Below are 18799 nucleotides of genomic sequence, written 5' to 3'. Positions count from 1 at the left end.
TCAAGAACTCCACTGCTTAATAGTCACAAGCTATCATAGGCTCCCACTGGCCAGGTTGACAAGCTAATTCTGAAAATTTGGGGGATGGGGAACATAAGCTAGGTTTCCTTTTTCTTCCAGAGCCCCTCCTTCACCTATGATCTGGAGCTTAGGAGCCAAGATCTGGTCCAGACCAAGGTCAGAAGGATCAGGTCCCTGAGTTATAAGAGGTAGATGGAGAAGGTTGTCCCAACAGCTACCATCTAAATCTCTTGGACTTATCTGGGACCTTTAAGACCCCAGGAGGCATGATTCTGGGCATGAAGGCCAGCATTGCTTCATCTCCAAAGATCCCCCCATCTGTCTTCCTTTCCACACTATTCTTAGTACTTGTGACTCTTAAAAGTTGTGTGACACTTTAACTCTCTCAGTTGCATTTTCCTCATCTGAAAAATGGGGCAGTTGGAGTCGGTGATTTCTAAGGTCCTTGTCAGCTCTAAAATTCTATTCCAAGACCCTTTCCAGTTCAAACATTCTATGATTCTTCCAGATCAGCATCCTATGGTCCTTTGGTCCCATGCTGTGCCTCGATGCTGCTACACTGATCACCCCTATCTAGTTATCACCACTTGTCAGGCCCCACATGGCTCACATTTATATATTGCTTTATAGTTGACAAAGCATTTTATACATATCATTTCATTATATCCTCACAATATAGCCCCCATGAGTTTGGAAGGCAAATATTAATGTCTTTGTCATACAAAGGAGGAAGCTCAGGTACAGAGAAGTTCAATGACTTTCCTTAAGGTCACACAGTGAGCTAGTGGCAGAGCTGGGACTGAAACTGAGGTCCAGGCCTCACGAGGCCTAGAACTTTTGATATATGTAAGCTTACATGTATGTAGGCATGGGTTCAATCTCATTTAAAATGGACAAAGCCAGTAGGGCCATGAATTTGAGTACTATGCAACTTTCAGCAGTTTCCTCAAAAACTTAGCGCCTGCACTTTGTTTCTAGTTGGATTGTCACTTCATAAGACTATAGCTGGAAGCAAGTTTAGAGACCATCAGGTCCCACCACCTCATTTTTTCAGATGAGGAAACTAAATTTCAGAAAGGTTAATCTACTTGCCCAGGGTCACACAGCTGGTGTCTAAGGCAGAATCTGGGCTCAGTTCCTTCTGATTCCAAGTCTATTCATTGTGTTGCCTAGCTAAGATAGTTCAGGTCAAGTCAAATTAAGAGGCATTTATTAAATGCCTCCTATATGTCAGGCACTATGCTAAGAACTGGAGATACAAAAAAGCATGAAAAATTGTCCTTGCTCTCAAAGAAATTACAAAGTCCTTAACATTCAGGTCTTCCCCTCTCCTCTTTACTGCTCAGTCCGGTGGGCATCAGCCATATTGTCTCTTACCTCACTGTAGGCCTGACTGGAAGGGAATAAGGTCTTAAAGGTGGAACCAAATCCAATGATGTTGAACAGACATGTTGGCATGAGACTCTTGAGAATGAGGATCAAGGCATCCTGGGTAGGGAAAAAAGGGCTATTAGAACTCTGGGAGTCAGTGTCTGGCTGGCATAGCTTGGACACAGAATGGCCATCCTCCTGTCCTTTCATTCCCAGAAGTTTGTTTCCATCCTTCAACTCAATAGAGGAAACAGTAACAATGCCGACTGTCCAGCCATGGATGGAGTACTCTTGCCTTGGCATGATAGTGAGTGCCCTAACACTCAATATATTCAAGCAGAGAATTGGATTGCAAGCTTTGGGGAAAAACTGGGCAAAAAGACATCTTCAGTCCCTTCCAAATCTAATGTTTTAAGGCTCAAATGTGCTAGCGTTCCAAGATTCCACGGTTCTAGGAGTCTATGATTTTAATGTTAGAATATTCCATAATTCCTATGATTCTCAGGCTCTCAGAGCCTATGGTTTTGAGAGGGTAAGTTTCAGAGTCTGAGATGTGAATGACCCCTATCTAGTCCTTCAGATACTTGAACTATTATGTCCCTCTTGCACCTTCTTTAGACACAACACTCCCAGCTCCTTCAATGGAGGCTCATCTGGTATGATCTCAAGGATCTCTGCCATCTTGGTCACCCTCCTCTGGATGCTCTCTAATTTATCATTTCCTCCCTAACATTTGATATCTGTAATTGAGCACAATCCTTCACATGTGATCTGCCAAGGACAGGGTGGAATAGGACTATCACTTTCCCCCTCTTCCTGGACAATATACTTCTCTTACTACTAAATGCATTAGCTCTTTTACCTGCCATGTCATGTCAATCTGATTGACTCACATTGAGCTTGGAGTCCCCTAAAACTCTAGGATCTTTTTCAGATGAACTGCTGCTTAGCCAGGCCTCCCTGAATCTTATCTCTGATTTTTTTCTTTTTTTTTCTAAAAATTAATTAATTTATTTTTAGTTTTCAACATTCCCTTCTGTAAGATTTTGAGTTTTAAATTTTCCCCTCCCCCCTCCCCCTCCCCATCCCAAGATGGCATGCAATCTGATATAGGCTCTAAATATACATTCATATTAAACATTTTCACATTAGTCATGTTGTAAAGAAGAATTAGAAGCAAGGGGAGGAACCACAAGAAAGAAGAAACAAAACAAAATGACAACAACAAAAGAGAGCAAATAGTATGCCTTGATCTGCATTCAGACTCCACAGTTCTTTCTCTGGATGTGGATGGCATTTTCCATCATGAGTCATTTGGAGTTGTCTTAGATCCTTGCATTGCTGAGATTAAGCTTGATTTTGTGAATTTATGTATAAGACTTTACATTCATCCTTATTAAAGTTCATGTTGTTTTATACATATGTGTGCATATACATATACATACATATGTACACAATTTGACCCAATATTTTAGCCTAATGAGGCATTTTTGAATTTCTACTCTGTCATCCTAAGTGTTAGGTATATGTCTTCTAGCATTGTGTGATTTGCAAATTTTGGTAAACAAGCCATCCATTCATTTATTTGTCATTGATAAAAATGGTAATGAACACAAGGTCCAGTGCAGGGATCTCCTTCCAAGGTGACATCTAATCCTTTCTGACAAGGCTTTGGGTCCAGCCATTCAGTCAGTTGCATTTCCACTAAACTGTATCCAGAAGAACACAAGATACTTTATCCAATGCCTTACTAAAATCTAGATAAACTATAATTACAGCCTTCCCCTGATCAATGACTCTACTAGCCCTGACAAAAAAGTAAACAATAAAAACTAAAACAATGGTTTAACTAAAGCTTTGAAGTTTGCAAAACATTTTATATACGTGATCTCATCTGGTCCTCACAACAATCTGCGAGGGAGATATTATCATCCCAGTTTTACGGTGGAGAAAACTGATTATCAGAAAAATTGTGGCTTGTTAGAACATTTAATATCCAAACCTATTTTAAATCAGGATTCAGACCCAGGTTTTACTGATTCCAGGTCCAGAGCTCTGTTACACCAGACCGTCTCCTTAAAATAAGGCAAGTTCTGTCAGGCCTGTTTATGATAGTCAGCTCTTTCAAATTGCTGTAATATGGTTCACTTTGGCCTGGACACTGGGATTATAAAGTGCAGCTAGAAGCTCTATTACCATTTCCCTCCCTATTTATCTTCAATTTCAATGTCTTATTAGCCATTTTTGTTCTGCCCTTTCCAGTCCTTGCTGGTCAGAATCAAATCCTGAATTGAAATTCCCTTCCTTGGTTCTTCCGCCTTTTAAAGGATGAAATTATCATTAACATAAGCTAAAAAGTGATTAGCAGGCCTGCTTTTGGCAGAGAGAGAATGCTGAAATATATGTGGAAAATTGAAGCCTCCTAGTACTATTATAAGATGCTGCTGTGTCAAGCTTGTGATGTTTCCTAAATTGCCCCTTTATTTCCTCTTTCTATTCAAGCAGCGTCTATGAATGAACGAAAGAATGAATAAATGAATGAATGAATGAACAAATGAATGAATGAACGAATGAATGGATGAATGAATGAATGAATGGCACTTACTGTACCACACACCGAGTTAACTGCTGAGGCTACAAATACAAAAGCAAGGCTCTCATATATTTTGTTGATGACAAATATTCCTTATTTCTGTTGGTCTTTACCCAAATATTCTCTCTCTTGTTCTCTCTTTCTCTCTCTTTTTTGGAGGCAATCAGGGTTAAATGACTTGCCCAGGGTCACACAGCTAGTAAGTGTTTGAGGACAGATTTGAACTCAGATCCTCCTGACTCCAGGGTCAGTGCTTTCTCCACTGCACCACCAATTTGTTCCAACAGCCATGAAGGTGGCTGAAGCAGGCACTGTGGAGTACTTAGAGCTTGGTTAGGTACCAATGCCTAAGCTATCCGCTGTATCCCATACCATTGCCAGTCATCTTGACTTTTGTCCTGCTACTAACTTTGATGATCCTGGAAGAGAGAGAGTGAGGCTGATGACTTTGAGCAACTCCACCTCACTTAAATCCAATTCATGCCCAAGAAGACATCACACTATGATGTCATTGGTCCACTTCAAAAATGAAGGACAAACCATGATAATAGTCATTAAAGGGCTTGTCACTAGATCACCACTATCCCTTTCATTACCCACTAGAAACATAATCCTTTTAGACTTCTTAGCCCCCATCTGGGATGTGTGATATTTGGGAGGAGAGAATGATTATTATGCTAATTCTATGTCAACAACATGGTATGGTTAAAACAAAACAAAACAAAACACCAGTCTGGAAATAAAGGAGACCTGAATTATAGTCCCTGTGATCAATATATAGCATTACCTTGGGCAAGTTGCTTTATTCCTCTGAGCCTCAGTTTTGAAATCTACAAAATGGGGGATTGGACTAGATAATCTCTAGGGTCCTTTACAAATCTAACATTCTATCATCTATGGTCCCTTCTAGCTCTAATATTCTATATTATAACATCCTCCAAACTGTAACATTCTATTCTATCCATAATCTAAATTCCATTACAGTTCTGACCTTCTGAATTCTAAGTTCCCTAATACTCTATGATCCTATGTTTTGGGTGAAATTGAGAGAGAGGGTTCCATACGTAGTTCAAACTGTGAATGCCAGAGGCAAGGATAAATGCCTGTTTCCTACAATGGAACCTTCTAGCCATCCAAATACTAACTCAGTTTTTGCTTCAGAGCAGAAATGGGCCATTAATGGCCTCAGGGGAAAAAAGAGTTACACATAGTAATCTAGAGAATAAGAGTTAGTAATGAAGCATCAGGACAACATTCAGATCACATAGTTTCCCTGGTTTCAGGGACCAACAGATCTCCCTGCCCCTATTCCCCACTGTCAATATTAACCTAAGTTTTCTCTCCACTTCTCTTCCTTGCTTGGGTCAATATATTCTGTTTCTCGACCAAAGAAGTCAATATCGGTACATTTTTCCATTAGCTACTAATTTAACAGCAGCCTCTGCTGATTCATACAGATTGCTTCTACTCACACCTATTAGAGCTCCCCCCACCAAGAATGTTTTTTTTCTTGGAGAACAGTATCTGGAGAATGGGACAAGCTGCTGGAAATAAAATTGGATAAACTCAGGCTATATAGGATTTCCTCCTTTCCCTATTCCCAGAGTAGGGACTGGGAGTGCTTTGAGGAGAGACCACCAGGCTTTTGAGGGGTCCTCAGCAATTTACAGATGTAGTGAGTAGGCTACTGGTTCTAGTGACACTTGGCCATAACTTCTGTGACACTTTCTAAAAGGGCCACGTCAGCCTGGGAATTCAGTGTTCTTCATTGAAGAAATAATTTTAACCTCAGTGAAATAAAATAGAAAACACAAGGATACTCTCATCAAATCAGATAATGAATCTGGAAGATAACTTGGAATGTAGAATGCTAGATGTAAAGGGACATTAGAACATAGAATGTCATCGTAGGGACTTTTGAGATCAGTTTGTTCACTCCACTTATTTTTCATGTAAGGAAACTGATATCTTAAGAAGGGAAGTGATTTGTCCAAGGTCACATAATTAGGAAATAGCAGAATGGAGAGATTTAAACTCAGATCTCTTGCCTCCCAATCCAATGTCCTCTCTACTAACTACATCAATGGTTCTCAAACTTTTTGGTCTTAGGATGCCTTTGCACCCTTGAAAATTACTGAAGACCCTGCTCAAAGTACTTCCATTTATATGGGTTATAATGATTGATATTTACTGTATTAGGAATTAAAACAGTTTAACATTATCATAAAAATAGCTTTGACCTTGTGGACTCCTTGAAAGGGACCAGACTTTGAGAATCACTTCATTATACCACCACACTAAAATAATTTGAGAATAGTGTTTCATGAAGAAAGTGATTTGGCCAGGATGGAGGGATATTTTCTGTAAAATAGAATGCTGTCTGTACCTTCTTCCATTCTCTTTCCAGGATGAATTCCCCTGCATAACCTGAGGGACTATTTAGAACATCCCTCCTACTTCTAGTGTGGTTGGAAGTTCTTTGAGGGAGCACAGTGGCAATTTAGTTCCATGGACAGCTACCTAGGACTTGCGGTAGCTTTCCAGAGTAACAACTGGCCAACTTTGAGTCCTTTGGAGAAAGTAGCTGGTCCCAGAATAGCGCTCTCCCTCTCTCTCTCTCTCTCTCTCTCTCTCTCTCTCTCTCTCTCTCTCTCTCTCTCTCTCTCTCTCTCTCTCTCTCTCTCTCTCTCTCTCTCTCTCTCTCCTCCTCCTCCTCCTCTCTCTCCTCTCCCCCCCCCTCTCCCCCTCTTTCTGTCCCTCCTCTCTCTCTCTCTTTTTCTCTCTCCCCCCCTCCCTCCCTCCTCTTCTCTCATCTAAATCAAGATTCTTTTGATCCTAGGACTCTGAAATAAATCCACAGTAAGTAACCCTATAACATGACAACCCAGTGTTGTAGTCAAAAGAGCAATGGATTTCAGGAGATAGGATTTTATGATAGTGATAATGATATGATAATGAAAAGACGTTGGAGATCATATTTTGAACCCTCAAATCTCCCATTCCCTCACTTCAGAGGTGAGGAAGCTGCTACCTAGAGAGGCAAAGTCACCCAGATAATGTCACTGAGTTAGGACTTAAGCAGAGGTCCTCTGACTCCAAATCCAATGCTCTTTCCATTATACTATCATGCCTTTCTCAAAAGAGATGGATTCAAATCTAGGCTAATTGTGTGAACTTGAACAAGTCACATACATTCATTGGGCTTTGATTTCTTCTTCTATAAAAACGTGAAGGCTGAACTAGATCTCTAATGTGCCTCCCAACTAGGTGGCACAGGGAACAGAGCATTGGACTTCAGCTCAGGAAGACTCGAGTTCAAATTATCTAACATAGTAACTGTGTGACCCTGGACAAGTCACTTAATCTCTATTTGTTTCAGTTTCCTCACCTGTAAAATGGGGGTGATAATAGCACCTATCTCCCAGGGTTATTGTCAAAATCAAATGAGGTAGTATTGGTGAAACACTTTGCAAGTCCCAAGGCACTATACAAATGTAATTATTATTATAATTATTCCAGCTCTAAATCCTGTGCCTGAGGAAAAGTCAGGCAGAACCAGGCTTGATGGGAGGTATTTAGCAAGGAGGGAAATTTCAGCTCAGGAGAAGGAATATCTTTCCCCCAATCAGAACTGCACTGGCTGTTTCTCATGCCTGTCATGCTCTCCCTTTCTCCTCAGTGTCTCTGGCCTCCTTCAAGATTCATCTTAAATGTCATCACAGCCTTCCCCTCCAAAGTTATCATTCATCTATTTTGTAGCAGCTATGTGCCACCGTGGAGGAAGCACAAGACTTGGAGTCCAGAAGATCTGAGTTTGAATCTTGCTTCAGATACTTACTAGCTATGTGATCCTAGACAGGTCACTTAACCTCTTTATGCCTTAGTTTCCTATTCTGTAAAATGGGGATAATTATAGTGCTTACAGGATTATTGTGAGGATCAAATGAATTTACATGTAAAGTCTTTGGAAACATTAAAGCAAATATGAATATTATTATGCATCATATGTATCTCAGTACTATGTATCATATATATATATATTTTTTTTTTCTTGACAAGTCCTCTATTAGAATGTAAGTTCCTTGAGGGCAAGGACCATGTTTTGGCCTTTCTTTGCATCTCCAGTGCTTAGCACAGTTCCTGGCACATAGCGAGCATTTAAAAATGCTTGTTAACTGACAATGGAAAGTCTAAAAAGATGTGAGCCCTCATCCCTGGAAGTGTTCAAGCATGGAGAACCTGTGGCCTCAAGACCATATATGTCCTCTAGGTCCTCAAGGGCAGCCCTTTGCCTGAACAGGTCTGTGAAGTTTGGATTTAGTCAAAGGGTTGCCCTTGAGGACCTACAGGGCCATATGTGGCTTTGAGGACACAGGTTCCCCACCCCTGGATTAGATGATCACTTGTAAGGGTGATTATAAAGGCGGGCTCCTGTTTCATGAAATGACCTGACTAGATGCCATTTGAGGTCCCTTCTTCCAGCTCTGGAATGTTGTGACAGCTATATTTCTACCCATCAGTGGGGTGGTCTTTCTAACACTATTGTGTTTGGAAATGAAAGCAAAGCTGCTACATATCACAAAGTTCTGATGGAGTTTAAAGGTTCTAGTCTCAGTGTTTTTTTTAAAATATCAATAGTTGTTTTATTTATAACGGCAAGAAACCTGAAAGTTTCTAACAAAGTATGGCAATAAATGATGATGTTCATGTAATTGAATAAAACTTTAAGTATATAATTATATAAAATGAAGCATAACAGAAAATGTGACAAGATATGAATGAGTATTACTCAAAGAGATCAGGGATGCATATTGCCTTTGATGAGAAAAGAGTTTGTTATCCAACATTTGTTATTTGTTAATTCCTGTGATTATCCTTTGTAAAGTGCTATGGTGATTATTATTCCATGATTTGATATTTAGGTGATTTTTTAAAATATCCGTAATTTTTATTTATAACGGCAAAGAACCTGAAAATTTCTAATGAAGCATGATAATAAGCTATATGTTCCTCTAATTGAATAATGCTGTAAATGTAATTTGATATTCGATCAAATCCAACCCGAAGCTCATGGATACCTTGATTTGGTTGATGCTGCTTCCACTCATGCTTCCACTTCTGTCAATAAGAAAAATGAACTCTCCGTGGGTCTTCCGAAGGCTAGACTGGGTTGGCTGGAGGTCAGGGCAGAAGTTGAGCATGAGCACTGAGTGATGAGGGATATCCTTGTGGAGACGTTTCCTGATTATTTCCATCTGGAGGACAAAGAGAATAACTGCTTATGAAGACTAGCTGAGGGCTGGGGCAAACCCTCTGGAGCTTACGCCAGCCTGTGGCTTGTCAGTCATGAGTCAGTCAACAAACACTGATCAAGCACCCACAGTGCTTATTGCTGGAGGACATAGAGAATTTAGATGCAGAACAGTTCTTGCCCTTGTGGAGCTCACAGTTTAGTAGGGGGATATGATGACCACCATACACAGTGTTACCTGATGGGAGAATCAGGGAGGTGTAAGGTAAAATGCCATGTGAGGTTTGGGTGGGTGCAGAGAACATTACTAATGGGTGGGATGAGGGAAGGGTTCCTTGAGAAGCTAATATTTGATTTGGGCTGTAAAGGATGGGTCATAGACTTCAGCAGGTGAAGAAAGGGAGGGAAGGCATGTCAGGTATAGGAAACTGTGAGCAAAAGCATAGAGGTGGAAAAAGCAGCACTTAGGGAGGATAGAACAGACAAGTCTGTGCTCGGGTCAGACCCCAGTTTAGAGTGTAGCATGCCTATCAGGAAGTACTATGAAGGGGGAAGATGCCCAACCCAGGACACCTTCCCCCACTTATCTGCCTCCTCCAAGAAGTTTTCCAGGATTGACTCTACATAACTCCTCCACTTGCCATCTTTCTTAGTATTTCTGTACTCATTTTGTGTCAGTTGTTTTTCAGCAAGTGATCTCTGGTTGTTTCATATATGGGAAGATGGTCTGCCCTTTGCGAGCTCCTTAAGTACAAGGACCACATCCCTTCTGTGTCTTTGTACCCTCCTCTTTTCCTCACTGTCAGTTCATAGCACATGGTTGGCCACAAAGCAGAAGGTCTTATGAAAGGCAGTGTGATATAATGAAAAGAACACTTGACTTGAAGTCAAGAGGAACCTGGGTTTAGATCCCGGTTCTAACACCATCTGCTAGGTTATAGAAAAGTTATTTAACCTCACTGAGCCTCAGTAATACTTAGAAGACCTGTTTCACCATGAAACCATCAGAATCTGAAAGCCGTATAGGACAATCATCTATTGTTATTATGATCAGACATCAAAACTTCAAAAGCCTGATCAATCAATGAGCATACATTAAGCACCTACTAAGTGCTAGGCATGGAGTTTTACTAGTGACTTCTATTCCCCAGGATATCCCCTCCTCCATGTTTTATAAGAAGGTTTTTTCCATGAGTTACTGTAACTGAAAACTTCCATCACTTGGTGGCCATCCCTCTGGATCCCACTTGGTAGGTGGCAGATGCCCATACTGCCATTGGACCCATGACTGAAGCCTTCCCACCTTGGTAAGACCTGCCAGAGGTCTTACCTCTTGTCCTCTGCTAATAGTGTCTTTGAGAAAAGTTAGAGCTGACCAAAAGCCAGAATCCCCAGACAAAGTCACAACATCTCAGAGGTGGCAGGAACCTTAGGGGCTATCAAAATCTCGGCCAATCAATACCTAAACAATAATTCCTCCTCCTGAGGCTCCCCATTCTATCAGAGTTAGGAAGGTTTTCCTGATGTCAAGTTTGAACTGGCCTCTGAAACCTTGGCCTCTTACTTCCTGTTCTTCCCACTGGGACCATTGGACTGTCATTTAAATACCTGAATACAGGTACCAATTCTTGCCCAGGTCCACAAGTCTTCTTTAGGCTAACTATCCCATTTCTTCCAATAATCCTCATGGCATGAACTTGAGTCTTTTCCTCTCCATATGGGTCCTCTTTCTGGATATTCTCCAGCTTCTTAATGTCATTACTAAAATTGAACCTAAGCCCAGAAATGAACCTAATATTCTTGATATAATCTGACAGCAAAACTGTCATTTTCCTAGTTCTGGGCATTCCATCTCTCTTAATACAGCCTGAGATTATAATTGCTTCCTGGCTGCCGTGTCACATTATTAACTCATCTTTTGAACGTTCAGTCTACTAAAACCCTCTGATGTCTAGTCATACCTTCTCCCATTGTATAGTTGAGGCATTGAACTTTTTGAGCCTAAGGATGAGGTTTTACATTGATTCTGTTAAATTTCACCTTATCAACTTGGTCCAATGTTGAAGACCACTCGGGAGACCATCAGGTTAAATCTGGGTGACCACTTGGCAGTGATCCCTGCTCAGATGGCCTTTGAGGTTCTTTTTAGTGCTGAGATTCTATGGTTGTGAGAATTAAGGGTCAACTTCATGTCATGATGGGCCATCATAGGAGGAGCTCTTACTAAAGAATGAGGCTTAATAAAAGCAAAAATAAAGAGAGTATGATATGGTCAATTGAAGACTGACTTTGGAGTCAGGAAACCTGGCCTCTGAGATATATTGGTTTGTGTGACCATGAACAAGTCATTTAATCTCATAATGCCCCCAAGCAACTCAGTAAGATTCTGAGTTACAAAATTTTTAGTTTTCACTAGGGGAGAGAGTTTCCAAATCTGTAGTTTCCCACACTTATGAAATCATACATAGGTCCAGATAAAAAAAGACTCATATTTACATAATACTTTTTGTACTTTACATAATTATCTCATTATATTCTTACAACAACCCCATCAGGAAAGAAGGTAGTGCACATTTAATTATCATCTCTTTATATATTCAGGTACTTCCCCAGACCTGAGGGCATTAAGAGTCAGAGAAGTAAAATGATTTGGCCAGCTGGGAAATGTTAAATCACTTTATGGACTGATAACCTTGAAGAGTCTGGATTCTCTGGCCCTGATAATCTCTGCTCTCTTGCAATTCCCACCCATGCCAGGAGGATGGCTGGTTGAAAGTTGTCTTTCTGCAGGTCAGGATACAGGGAGGTCTGGTGAAAAGAACACTGGGTTTGGAGTCAGAGGACCAAAGTCTGAATTCTGATCCTGCTACTAACTACCTGGGAAATGTAGGGAAAAGTCAATTCCCCCCTGTGGCTCTCAACAGCCTCCTCCATAAAAAGATAGGCTCAGGCAAGATCTCCCTCCAGTTCCTTTTGCCTCCATCATTTTATCATATTCTTTATTCATTCCCACCAGCACTGTCATTGCAATACTGTATTTCTCTGAAGTGTTTTAGGTATATTATCTCATTTGATGCTGACAATTCTAAGACCATTTCTATCACCAGATTTACAGGTGGCAAAAACAAGGCTGAGAGAGGTTCCCCAAGCTGCCCAGTGTCACAGAGCCAGTGAGTGTCTCAGGTGGGCTCTGGACCCAGACCTTCCTGTATCCTATCCATTACATCTCTCCTGTCTGTTGAATATTCTAGGTGCCCTAAGAGTTCTGCTGTTTTAGTTCCTCTTCCAATTTGGCCATTTTATGGTCTAAGGGTTCTCCCAGCTCTGACATCCTGTGTTCTAAGGGCCCTTCCAGTTCTAACATGCTGTGTTCTAAAGGCCCTCCCAGCTTTGACATTCTCTGTTCTAAGGCTTCTTCAAGCATGAACAGTTGATCTTCCAAGGGCCTTGCCAGTTCTGACATGTTTTTTCCTGCATGTTTTAGTATTCGAGCTCCAACACTCTATGATGCCAATAAAAGTCCTTGATTGTCACAGTGATATCTGGTGGCAGCCCGTACTGTCCAAGGGAGGATTTCTTTCTGAAGCAAAGCAGGTAGAGGTGGCTTCTAAGGCAGGGCCAGCAGAGCATATACTGGGAAAGATTCTGTAGTGCCTCCCTGCCATCACCCCTCCTTATGCCACTATCTAATTACCAAAAAACTCATCCCATCACCCTGGAGCTGGCTGATCTCTGTCAGCCCTGGAGCTAATGAGAATTCAATACATTTGCATAACTAACCAAAGGTGACAAAGTAATTCCCTTTTGAGGCTGAATTTCCTGAGCTGACTCATTCAAGCAGCAGTTTGGGAGACACAAGGGGGGCTTCCCCTACCCATGGGCCAGGAATCTTCTGATGACCCAGACGGCTCTGCTGGAGTTTTGATGTGGGGAGGCTTGGGATGCCTGCCTCTGCCCATCTACTTCTCCAGGGGAATCTAGCCTGGGGCCTTTCCAGCTGGGGCAGCCAGACAGTGCAGAAACAAGGCTTGGCCTCACGCTGGCAGAACGCTCTGAAATGTGGCTCCCACAGGGTGAATGAGATCTACTAAAGTCATTTGAAGCCATTGGTCTGTTTTCCCCATAGTGGGAGTTTGCAAGATGGTGAGGGTGGGGTGGAGTGGTGGTGGTCATGGTTGATGCCTGAGCCCCATAACTGGTTCCAGAGGGAGAATTGAACCCTGACCTTGGCTTCCTCATTACTTGGCTCTAGCTTTCATAGCTATCTAGCCTAGTCATAAAAATAGTGTTCATATCTATCTATCTATCTATCTATCTATCTATCTATCTATCTATCTATCTATCTATCTTTCTATCTATCTATCTATCTATCTATCTATCTATCTAGATATTATATATGTACATGCATACTATATATACACACACATACTATCTGTACATATATATGGTATATATACTATATATGTATATGCTATACATATATCCATATTTATATGTATAAGTCCTTTCATAAAAATAGTCCCTCTCTCTCTCTGTCTCTGTCTCTCTCTCTATCTCTGTCTCTCTTCTCTGTGTCTGTCTGTCTGTCTGTCTCTTGCAATGCAAAGTTTTAAAAGTGATGGCCAGACTTGGTCTCATTTGATCCTCATAACAGCCCTATGATGGGTTCTAATATTAAAACCAGCTAGTCTTTGTCTAGTGTTTTAAAGTTGGCGAAGCACTTTTACAAATGTCTCATTTGACCCTCACAGCCCTGGGAGGTAAGTGCTGTTATCATTCCCATTTAACAGATGAGGTAACTGGAGGAAGATAGAGGAAGATAGAGGACTTGCCCAGAATCACACAGCTAGTAAGTGTCTGTGGCCAGATGTGAATTCAGGTCTCCTGAATCTGGGTCTAGCACTCTATTCACTGGCCCCCCAGGTATTACAAGTAATCCTTTCAATTTGTTGTCTCTTGTTATCATTATGCAGACAGGCAGTATGGTATGTTGAATAAATAACTAGTGTCAGAGTCTGGAAGACATGGGTTCAAATCCTGTGGCTGACATTGACTGGCCAGTCATTTAACCTCATAGCACCTGCAGCAAGCTCCAAGATGACAAGTTTACAAAGCACTGGAGGCTCTGAGTTGGTAGAGGTGGTTACCATCTCACTGGGATTTCCCTGCTCTGAAAGAGTCACAAATCTGGTCCCCCTGTTAGAATGATCATAATATCACATATCTATGACTAGATTGAACCTCAGAGATCAACCTCCTTATTGTATAGATGAGGCAACTGAAGTCCAGGCTACCTAGAGAAAAGCAAAGACAGAATTTGAACCCAGGTCCCCTGACTCTAGAGACAATGCTTTTTCCTAGTCAGTGAGGAAGCTAGTGAGCAAGAACTATGACCTCATTTTGAAAATGAGGTCTATGGGTAAAAAAATGTAACCCAGAGTCCATTAGCCATTAGTGCCTGGGTTCTTCTCATCCACTGCTCTCCTAAGAAGGGAAAGCCCAGAGAAGTCTTTGCTGCCTTGAGACCCTTGTTCTCAATGGACATTTGAAGATGTTTAGTGACTTGATTAGGATCAGGAGCAAAAGAGGGCAAAGCAGGAAAGTGGAGTTGGAACTAATGTGATCTCCCTTGGTCTACATCCCATCTGCTTAGCCCTTGTTACACAGCAAGCTTGTGTGGTGAGGTGAAAAGCTTAAGAGCCCTGGGCTACGGTTCTCTTCCACCTACTCAGTGTGTGTGTCAGCCTGGGTAAATCCCATCACCTCACTGCTCTTAGACTCAGTAAATGAATGTTAGAGCTGGAAAGGATTGTGGAGATAATTGAGTCCAACCTTCTCACAGGTTCTCATCATCTCCCTCTTGGACTACTATGAGAATGACTTACATGGTCTCTCCATCTCCAGTCTCTCCCCATTTCAATCCTTTCTCCACACAGCTGACAAAGTGGTTTTCCTAAAGCACACCTCTGACCTTGTCACTCCTTTGCTCAAGAAGGTGCATTGGCTCTTTCTTGCTTTGGGGTTAAAATACAAAATCCTCAGCCTGGCATTTCTAGCCCTCTGCAGTATGGCTCCAGACAAATTTTGGGGGCTTGTACTTTATTCTCTGTATTGCACCCCATATTCCAAGCAAACTAGCCTGTGATTGCTGTTTTCTGTGCATAATATCCCATCTCTTGCCCCTGTGCTTTTGCACAGGGAATGACTCATGCCTGGTATGCATTCCCTGCTCACCTCTGCCTAATAGAATCCTTAACTTCTTTCTATGTTCAGCTCAAGTGCCATCTTCTATAGGAAGTCCATCCTGACCACCCACACCACCCCCAAAATGCCTGCAAAAATACGTTTTATGTGTGTATGTGTTTACTTTTCTAGGTACATTTTTCTAGCAGAATGTAAACATCTTGCAGGAAGGGACTGTTTAATTTTTGTCCTTGCATCTCCAGCACCTTGGACAGTGCCTGGGCCATCATATATGTTGAAGGCATGAATGATTTTCCATTATACTGTGCTCTGGGCCTTAGTTTCCTTTTCTGAAAAAATAAGAGAGTTGGCATAGATGACCTCTGAGGACTCTTCTCCACTCCAAATTTGAATAGTTCTATAATTCTGTACCTCATTTCCTAAAGACCAGGATGGTGTTCCCCCTCCTTCCCCTCCTCAGGTTTCTACCAGCCCAAGCCAGTCACCTGCCTTACCTTTCTCTGAGTGCTGATAATTTTCTTGGTCCCTTTGGCGAAGTCACTTCTCCCCTTCAAGTGCTGCTCAAACTGCCCTTGGGTCATGTCCCCTTGCTCCATCAGGATGTGTGGTATGTGAGGCTCTAGGTGAGGAGGAGGGAAGGAGGAAGAAAAGGGTCAGGAGAATAAACAAAGCTAAGCTGAACCCTGGAGCTGAGGGAGACTGGGAGGAAACTCAGGGAGCAGAAGTTAGGGCAGAGAATTAAGTATTTCTGAAAAGATGGAGATCATTCTTTGCCCACTCTGGCCTGGAGGGCCTGATGATGAGCCAGTCACAGACAATAGCAGCATGGTTCAATGATTGGGATTCAGAGGGCCTGGGGTGAGTAAGTCACTTAGGGCCTCAGTTTCCTCCTCTGAAAACAAAGGGATTGGTCTAGAGCAGAGGTTCTGTAAGTGTGATGACCCCTAGGAGTTCCTGAGAACTTTTCAGAGGGTCTGTGAGGGCAAAACTATTTTCACAATCATACTAAGATGTTGTTTGCCTACTAAAATACTCCTCCCTTTTCCAACTATCTGTGGGAGGTCGAATTTTCTTCATACACTTCAACTGAAAAAAAAACATATCACAAGAGATTAAATGTGGGAGCAGTCAGGAGAATATATCTGTCTTCTATTAAACCAAACATTAAAGAGATTTGCAAGAATATGCAAAACAATGCCACAATTCTCTAGTTTTTGTTTCAGAAAATATAATTTTCATTAAAATGTATTATTTATGTTAACATGTAACAGGTTTAGTATTGTTATTTTAAGATGAGTTAATAATGTTTTAAAATCTATCAGTTTTAATTTCCAGTATAGTAAATATTACTAGATATAACCTACATAAATAAAAACTCTTTGGGGTCCTCAGTGATTTTTAAGAATGTAAAGGCAGAACTGCTCTTCTAGATGATCTGAGGAGCCTTTCAGCCCTAGAGCCAAACCATCAAAGCAACAGAGAAGTTGCACAATGGATTGAGTGCTCAGTCTGGATTCAGGACGATCTGGGTTCAAATCTAGCCTCAGATACTCAGTGGCTGTGTGATTCTGGTCAAGTCACTCAACCTTCATCTGCCTCAGTTTCCCCATATATAAAATTAGTCAAGTCACTCAACCTTCATCTGCCTCAGTTTCCCCATATATAAAATTAGTAGATTGGACTAAATGGCCTGTAATTCTCTTAGCTCAAAATCTGTGGTGTTATCTTTCTAAAGATGTCTAAAGATGGGCCAGGAGGGATTGACTTGGGTATAATAGCTTGGAGGAAAGAATGTGCCACCTCTTAGCTTTTTGTTCAATTAATGATGCTCACTAATATGGCACTACGCTTGGCTGTTTTTATAATGCAAGAGTATGGGTTCTGTCAATGGCCACCCAATATCAGGGCCCTCAACTTTGGCAAATGGCCCGTTTCAGGGATACACCAAAGCCACAGGAGAGGATTTGGGGAATTAAAGGCTGGCCTACCAGTGGGGTGGATAAGAATCTCCACAGGCCTGTCAAAGGTATGCTTGTTGGCCAACGTGATGATGATGCTCTTGGCGGAGCAGGCAGATGGGGCAGCATCTGCTCGGATCTCATGGGTGGGACTTTCAACTCCTGAATGGGACAGAAAGTGAGACAGACAATAAGACACATGTGGTGGGATGGGGCGGGTTCAGGAGGGAGGGAAGCAGAGAGATAAGGACACAACAAGCAAGCCACAACCAGAGGAGAGACTCCATGATAGAGTGGGAAGAGGTCTGTGACCAGGCTTCAAGGCTTTCCTCTGACATTAACTTGTTGTGTGACCCTGGTCCTTGGTGTTGTCCTCTGTAAAGTAACAGGTTTAGTATTGCTATTTTAAAATGAGTTAATAATGTTTTAAAATCTTATCAGTTTTAATTTCCAGTATAGTAAATATTACTAGATATAACCTACATAAATAAAAGCTCTTTGGGGTCCTCAGTAATTTTTAAGAATGTAAAGGCAGAACTGCTCTTCTAGATGATCCGAGGAGCCCAGATGACCTCTAATGCCCTTCTGGGTTCTGACATTCTGTGTTCAATGGTCTGTTCCAGCTCTGACAGGCCATGTTCTAACAATATGGGTTCCAAGTTTCCTTCTAACATTAACATTCTGTGATTGCCATGATGGTATGAAGACTTGAGATTTGCCAGTGGAGGCAACTGACTAATGTGCCATCTTCACTAACTGCCCATTTGGGAGCCTGCCAGGCCAGTAGCCATGGTGGCCTATAAGGTTTGAGGACAAGAAACAATGTGCTTCATAGAGACCTATAGCTAGGTGGCAAAGTGGCTAGAGTGCTGGGTTCAGAGTTGGGAAGACTTGAGTTCAAATTCAGCCTCAGACACATACTAGCTGTGTGACCCTGAATGAGTCATTTAACCTCTCTCTCCCTCAATTTCCTCACCTGTAACAGGAGGATAACAATAGCACCTACCTCCCAAAGTTGTTGTAAGTATTGAATGAGACAATATTTGTAAAGCACTAAGCACAGTGCCTGGCACATAGTAGGCATGGCACTTAATAAATCCTTCTTCCTTCTTTCCTTTTCCTTATTGTCTTGTATATGAGGTCAAAGCCCTTCCTCCCTCAACCCTTCCCTCCGATGGATGGTTTACATAGGTCCCTGGACAAGGGCAGTGGGAGCCAAGAAAAGCCACGGTGGCGACTCACCTGCAAGGAGGCAAGGTCCGCGGATCTCTAGCTGGAAGCTAAAGTCATACTCCATGGGGTTGGCAATTTCATTGTGTAACAGCTGGGTTATACACATGGGCTTGCTGAAGTGCTCAAAGTTCTTGGGCATACAAATATGTTTGTTTCTGTAAGGAAAGG

At 41.8% G+C, this 18799-nt stretch overlaps 1 protein-coding gene across 1 annotated transcript in view; it reads right to left on the bottom strand.

The window, feature by feature from the left end:
* VWA5B1 (von Willebrand factor A domain containing 5B1) overlaps positions 1–18799 on the bottom strand; it is an 82276-nt gene that overhangs the window by 51424 nt on the left and 12053 nt on the right. The window contains exons 4-8 of the mRNA XM_036746978.1: positions 18641–18786; positions 17429–17560; positions 15935–16059; positions 9064–9240; positions 1399–1509 (exon numbers count right to left, since the gene is read on the bottom strand). Of these exons, the coding sequence (XP_036602873.1) occupies positions 1399–1509; positions 9064–9240; positions 15935–16059; positions 17429–17560; positions 18641–18786 (691 nt within the window). The remainder of the gene's footprint in view (positions 1–1398; positions 1510–9063; positions 9241–15934; positions 16060–17428; positions 17561–18640; positions 18787–18799) is intronic.

This window comes from Trichosurus vulpecula, chromosome 2 (assembly GCF_011100635.1).
Source record: "Trichosurus vulpecula isolate mTriVul1 chromosome 2, mTriVul1.pri, whole genome shotgun sequence".
In the NCBI taxonomy this organism is placed as follows: domain Eukaryota; kingdom Metazoa; phylum Chordata; class Mammalia; order Diprotodontia; family Phalangeridae; genus Trichosurus; species Trichosurus vulpecula.
Note: the sequence above shows the minus strand (reverse complement) of the source record. Positions and strands in the feature narration are given on the sequence as shown.